Raw genomic sequence first — 7247 nt, 5'->3', positions numbered from 1 at the left:
TCCTGCTGAGGTATGTGAACTCAAAGCAAACCCTCTCTGTGTTCAAAACTGCAACCTTTGTGCTTGTCCCAAAGATCACCGAAGTCAGAGGGGCTTTCACCTGATTTCAGTGGGCTTTGGATCATCACACAGTGGGTAGTGAGAATTTTACTCCCATGATGAGTAAGTCCGTTAGTGTTAGAACAACTTCTGCAGTTGTTTAGTTGCTTTGTTTGTTTGTGGGACTTTTTTGCAAGGAGTGGCTTTGTTTTATACTTTTAAGCCTATTAATCTGTTGCTGAACAACCAAAAATCCAGCTGCCCTTTGCTTGCAAATTGTTCCTCCACAAAGCCTTTGAAGGCTATTAGAGTTGGCGAATTGTCTCCGTAAGTAGCTTTCCTCGCTATTATCCAGCCTGTTTCTTTAAAAATAAAAACCCTGCAAACAAAGGTTTATTGTTCCGTTCAAAACTCGGCTAGAAGGCACAGTCACAAATCATTTAGATCACTCAGGAATCGCTCTGGCTACAAGTGATGCAGAAGGGGAGCGCGCACCAGGATGAGTTTTCATCTGGCATGCGGCGGTGTGTCAGGGAGACATGCGTTATCTACAAACAGAGCAGGGAGCCTGGCGGGCTTTCACGGCGGGCTGCACCTGCCTCCGCAGATACGTTGCTCCTGGGTCTTGTCAGGCTCTGCTCCCAGGGTATGTAGCATGCAGCCACCCCCAGAAAGACCTGATGACTCTCTTTAAAGCAGTAACTCACTTCCTCACTAGAGGCCCCTGAACATTTTGAGGGATTGATGAGACTGATCTTGCAAATCTAGGCTTGTTAGCTTGCGGTGGAGTGCAGCGATTATCGTCATTTGATAGGGTTTTATTATTCCACACACATGTGGAATAATCTTGCTTTAATCCCATTTCTGTTAAAAAAATCACCTTTTCACTCAACTCTGATAACCTTTTCATCCATTATCTAGGAGAAATTTCTGTATCATTATAGAAGGACACAGAGCAATGGGTAATTGGGTAGGGTTTTGGTATTTTTTTTCCCTCTCGCTTCAATGAGAATGGATGTCTTTATGGGTTTAACCAAACAGCTCAAGCATAAAATCCATATTCACTGGGCTGTCATTTAACATTAAAAAGAGTAGGGGGATTATTTGGGGGCCAGCCATGCTAATGTTATGCTGGTTATTTATAGCTCATACTATTGCTGAATTTAAAGAGAAGTCACTGCTCCAAAAATCATCTCTTACAGGGCTAAATTTGATCATATTCCATAGCTTCTTTCTACAAGGTTTTCTTTACAAGATGCATAGCTGGTTTCTTAAAATCACTGTGCCTTCACTGACCTGTTAACCTGCTGCATCAGTCCCCATTACACATGATTTATGTAATAGCTGGTATTATGATGATATAATTAGGATAGCCCAATAGGAATTCCTTGCTGCCTTGAGTCAGCAAATAAAGAGTTATGATTTCAGATGTAATTGCAGGAGGCAGAATGTCCTTCTGGTGCCTGGGGTGAATTGTATATTTCAGAGCAAGGCCATTCAACTAGCAATACATTAGGGAGTGCTGGAGCTAGAGAAATCCACAGAAGAGCTGTCTGAGACTGTATTTTTTTCATAGTAACCGAGGTGATGGTGAAGGTTTGAGAATTGTCTTAGGAAACAACTGGAGATTAACACATTGCTCAGGAAAATAGTCCTAAATCTGTTAGACCAGAGAGTAACATACAGAAAATAAATAATGGGGAATTTCTTAGAATTGCTCATACAGCTGAAATAAAAATAAAATAATTTCTGGCACTGGTGCCTTTCATGGGCTCCTTTGGGTTCCTGATGCCCACAGCTGGTCATTGCAGAAGTGCAATTATTCTGTGCCAGGTTATTGTAGCAAGGCCTCAACAGTGTGTTATTATGGTTTGGCTGGGTTATAGTGTGTTTTGACTTTTTCTCGTTCTATGGAATGCACACATGTAGAGTGCTTTTCATGTGTTACACAACAATAGAACTTGTTAATTGTCTTTTTGAAAGAAAATAAGTCATTTAAATAAATCAAATAAATCAAGTGCATTAGGTTCAGGCCCATGGGCTGAAGTGAAGGAGAAACTGGAAGTCTGAGGAGCTGAATGTACTGATCTGCTCTGTCTTTCCTGCAGTCCTTCTTTCATACTGTTCTGGAAAACAGCCCGTACTGTGACTCCATGGTGGACAACAACTTGCGCATCACAAACTGGAACCGGAAACTCGGTTGCAAGTGTCAGTACAAGCACATTGTTGACTGGTGTGGCTGTTCGCCCAATGACTTCAAGCCAGCAGACTTTCACCGATTCCAGGTAACTGAAGTGGTCTCTTCTCTGATACCTGCAAAGAAGGATTTCCCCCTCCGCTGGGGTGTGGAGAGCTGTCTGGCTGCGTGGCTGCAGCAGGGAGTGGGAAGGGAAGCTTTTACCCCATTAAGCAAGGTGGAGAAAGAGGTGTGAGGAAGCTCTGCTTTTAATTTCAGGAGAATGAAAAATTGGTTCTCCTGTGTTTTGGCCCTTGAGACTTACTACTGCGTGGTAAGGTCAGAAAGCAGCTCTTTGGACTACTTGGCATTGGTAGATCTGCTGTGCTAGAAAGGAGGGAAGCTTGGCACATCTGTCACTGTACCAGTATTACTTGGTAACTCTTGTGAATTTGTTGCAAAAGCGTTTTTCCAAAGTTCCAGCTCAGGTGCTTTCATGATTTCATTGTTAAGGAGTTTTTTTCATCTTTGAAAAAAGCTTAAAAGTTGACTAGAGTGCCTGCTAGATTCTTACATAGCACAAGGCAAATCAGTTTTCGTGATTATATTCATCAACACAATTACATTCAAGTTTATCTCGTGGCTTTGGGGGCCAGAGTCATGAGGTTTCGATCACCGGCCTTGGCAGGACTTCCTTAAAAAGCTTAATCAGTTCCTTTGTGATACAATTTCCTGAAGGCAGACATGAGAGCAAATCCTTGTGCTCAAGGGTGCGCTCGGTCTCAAGACTGTATCTGGCCTGTGTATCTTCTATTAAGAATGAACAGCCGCTTGTTTCGAGGTCACCAGATTTGCAATTCCATGCCTGCAGCTCCTCGGGGTTCCCTGCATAAAGCATGTTTGTTCAGGCTTTGTGTGGGACGGGGAATGTGCTACCCTCCAGCACAAAAATGATGACTGCTCCGAAACAGAGATCTTTTCTTTATTGTGATGTGCTGCCTACCAGGCATGGCTGAAGGCAGTGACACGGGCACTCAGAGAAAAGAGCAAATGAGACATTATCTCAGAGATGCTCTGCTGCCCCAAACACCAATCCCAGGAAAGTCTCAGGCACAGAATAAATGGCAAGTCTTAAAAAACTCCTGTCAGTCCAGTCAGAGGCTGACCTACTCCAGGCTGGGAAAACAACCCACAATGACATTTCAGAAGACAATCAGGTAAACCGAGATGCAAGGGAAAGTTCAAAATTAGAATAGATGTGAAGGCAACTTCTGGCACTTGCTGAGGGAGAGACCCTGAGATGAACACACAGCACCATAAGGCTTGCTCGCGGTTCCCACGGAGGCACAAAGCAAGCTGCAGAGGAGGAGATCAGAGAGCCCACAGCATGTGCCGTCTCAGAATAAAACCGAGCATCCTCAGAAGAATTTTTCAACCATCTGGGGCACTTTTGAACTCCTCAGCACCTCAGAACCCATGCTGAAATAGGAGGAAGGCAAAACAAAGACTTTTTAAAAGCTAGTGGTACTTGAGTAGCATACAAACCAGTGACGTACTTAAGATTGTGTCAAGTGCAGAGCAAAATATCTCTACAGGATGGGTCAGAAGCTGAGAAACCTTAGCCACAGATGGCACCTCTCCCAGCGTCCTCTTACCACCTCATAGCAGCAAATCCACACACACAAAACGCTGCTTTGCTCTCCTGTGCCCCTGTGCCTCAGGACACTTTGCTCCATGCCTGTGCCCTAATAACACCGTCCCCAGGCTAATGTGGTGGGTTGGAGAGCCTTCAACACCCCTTGGGCACTGGGCGAGCCTTCCAGAGGAGGCAGCGGGGGTGGCTGTTGGGGATTGGCACACCTACATTTTTGTTGAGTAATTCTGTAGTTTTTATCTGAATCTTAACTGACACTGTGTGACAAATGGTCACAAAGGTGACCTTTTAAGTCACCTTTGCCCATGGGGAGAACCAGTTCATATCCTCAACTCCAACCCATTGCTTAGGACAAAGCATCGTGGCTGAAAATGGGATCTCACTCCCATGTCTTTTCCTTTTGTGTCACCACAGCAGACTGCCAGGCCAACTTTCTTTGCCCGCAAATTCGAAGCTGTAGTGAATCAAGAGATAATTGCCCAGTTGGACTACTACTTGTACGGCAACTACCCGTCGGGCACACCCGGCCTCCGGTCGTACTGGGAGAACGTGTACGATGAGCCTGATGGCGTGCACACCCTCAGCGACGTCGCGCTCACCATGTACCACGCCTTCTCCCGCCTGGGCCTGCGGAGAGCCGAGACGTCGTTCCATGCTGCTGGCGACAACAGCTGCCGGTTAGTCTGAGCCTGTCTTTCTTTTCCTGGGTGTTTCAGGGGACACAGAGTGGGCTGCCCAGCGCCAGCAGAGGCTCACTACATGACGGAGCGTGCCGTCACACCCAGGGCCAGACAGCTGCAAGTGTACGGCACTTATTTCCAGGAGTATTTATGCCCATAATAACACATTGGTTATTCAGGGTTGACTTTGTGTGACCTGTTTGCTGCACTCTTAGGGAGCTCCTCTCCAGGCTGATGAAGACTGACAGGATCCAGTTGGGCAGTGCTACCCCCACTGCTGCGTTGTCTTGATTAATTTCAGCAAGTGTATTATACTCGCACCTCCTAAACCCTCGGTGTGATTGCAGCAGAGGTCATGTTCACCTCTATTATGCTTACCAAAATCAGAGGACAGGATTTCAGAACTGATCTGAACACAGGCAGGTTAATGGTCCTTGCTTGTTTGTTCCCCTGGGCACATGCAGGGCGTACAGAGAGCTGCTTGCTCGAGCTCGGTTTGCCTGCTCGGTACAGCTGGCTGTGCCAAAAGTGCTGCAACTGGTGGGAGCCGTTAGCATCAAATAAATAAAATGTGTGTATGTATAAATACATAGATACAGCAAATAAAGGTCCTTATTCTTTAAAGGTTTCCCCCCTATATTCTAGATTCCTTTTTCACCTGTAAGCCTAGGAAAAAACAATTCAGCCTAACAGGGGTTTGAAGGAAGAATTCCTGGAGTTAGACTTGCACAGGAAAGGTTCTCTTCACGGTAAGATGTTTGCTGCCTGCAAACACATCTGAAGCTGTTTATGTTCAAAGCAGAAAGGGTTCATCTTTTAAAGTCCTACTTTATAGTCTCTTAATTCCTTCTTCAGAATGTACTTTTTGGATCCTGCCTTTTTTTATCCTAATAGAAAACACAAACAGCCTAAGTCAGCAAATACTGAAGACTGCTTGTGCTTTGACAGGTGGAGTTTGCCCCTCATGTTCTGGAGAGGGAACTGAATGCACCTTGACCTTCCCACTTCGTCACGGAAGTGCTGAGCAATGTCCCATTTAGAAAGATGTGGCAATAAGTGATCGAGATTCCTATTACAGCTTTGCCAGTAAAGGTTACAGTGCAAAGCAATAAAAGATCAATAACAATTAGATAGAAATAATCACTAGCAGCATGCCTTCTTTATATGAAATAAAGGCAGACCTAATGAAGTCCTGGGTCATTTGTCCTGCGGAGTGAAGCCAGCAGAGAGAATGGGAGCTATGTATAACCAGTACTGAAATAATTTGACAATTACTTTTGTGCTTATTCCTTTTGCCAGTGTTCTGATAGTGATTTATATCAATAATCAATTTCATTTCTGGGGAGCTTTTCGTTGCACAGGAACTCAAGGTGCTTTTCAAGCCTGCTCAGGTTATAGATAGGGAAGCCGTGTCATCCACCGCTGATTGCGGCTGTCTCTGGGATAAAGCACGGCTCCTTTGCAGTGGGCTGGAGCCTCACAAAACAGGGCAGGGAGGAATTGCAAACCATCATGTGGAATGGAGGCTTCATCTTCATACCTCCCTGAGCCCCCTCAAAAAACTGAGAGTCAGTTTCCAATTTAAATCACAGAAAGGTGGATAATCCTCAGGTTATGATTCACATCTCTTCTCTCTTGATGCTACGTTGTCTTTCTAGGTGTATGCATACATACACTTCCTCGTTCCCTCTCGTGATTTAGCATGGCTCCAGCGCAGTAACAGCAGGGATATATTTGGGCTGAGCACGGGGATGCTATTCCCTGTGCTGCTAGGGCTAGCAGCAGCACAAAGTTAGCTGATGGTGCAGCCACCGCCCCAGCTCCTCTCACACTGCTGCAGGCACTGTGAGGAAAGCCTCCACTGTTTCAGATCACATTTGGAGTCAATCCCATGCTGCCACCCGCAGCGGCCCAGGAGACTTTTCTAAGAGAAGCTGCCTCGTACACTTTTCTAACAAGGGCTAGCTCACAGCCTCGGAAAGCTGTACCCCCTGCAGACTGCTCTGCTACCAAATTAGATTGCACATCAGCATCTTCGGTGGAAGCAACATTAATGTGTGATTGAGATTTAATTTATTTCTCTTCATCTTTAGGCATTTTTACTCACTGCTGCCAAGAGACAATTTACTCAGACTATTTCAAGGATATTGTAAATATTTGCTGCTGCACACATATAAAACAGGAGGCCTTAGTGCTCAGAGATCGGATTGTTGCTGGTATTGGCTGCGTAGCTTTGCTGTGGTTTTGCTCAGTCCGTCAGTGCTGGCCCTGTTTGTATCCCGTCTCTTTGTGTTTATTTCTCAAGCTCTAAAGACTTCCTTCTGGGTGTTTCTGGTTTCATGTAATGGAAAGTCCTTCTTGGTTAGGTCCCCATGGTGCTTATGTCTTGAGATGCAATAACTAGCCTGAGGAGTCAGACATAGCTGGCTTGACTGGGAAGATGTCATACCAGTTGGTTTTAAATGTGTTGCAAAACACACTTGTTTCACAGTTCATGTCAGTGCTGTAAAGTAGCAAAATATTTGATTTCAGAGCTATGAACAACATGTTTTTAATTATTTATGCATCCATACACACACACACATTATTACAGATGTTTCTGAGACTATAGCAGACAAGTGACCATAAATTTTAATTATTTGAAACCATGACTACAATGTCTCTAAAATCCAAACTGTCACTGAAGTCTTCCAAATCT

General features: G+C 44.9%; 1 protein-coding gene across 1 annotated transcript in view; it reads left to right on the top strand.

The window, feature by feature from the left end:
• Positions 1-7247, top strand: part of XYLT1 (xylosyltransferase I) — a gene marked incomplete at its 5' end in the record, with an annotated part of 92111 nt that overhangs the window by 68986 nt on the left and 15878 nt on the right. The window contains 3 exons of the mRNA XM_010080277.1: positions 1-10; positions 2148-2324; positions 4284-4546. The exon at positions 1-10 is cut by the window's left edge and continues 222 nt beyond it. Of these exons, the coding sequence (XP_010078579.1) occupies positions 1-10; positions 2148-2324; positions 4284-4546 (450 nt within the window). The remainder of the gene's footprint in view (positions 11-2147; positions 2325-4283; positions 4547-7247) is intronic.

This window comes from Pterocles gutturalis, unplaced genomic scaffold (assembly GCF_000699245.1).
Source record: "Pterocles gutturalis isolate BGI_N339 unplaced genomic scaffold, ASM69924v1 scaffold8269, whole genome shotgun sequence".
Lineage (NCBI taxonomy): Eukaryota > Metazoa > Chordata > Aves > Pterocliformes > Pteroclidae > Pterocles > Pterocles gutturalis.
This window is presented reverse-complemented; position numbering and strand designations above follow the sequence as displayed.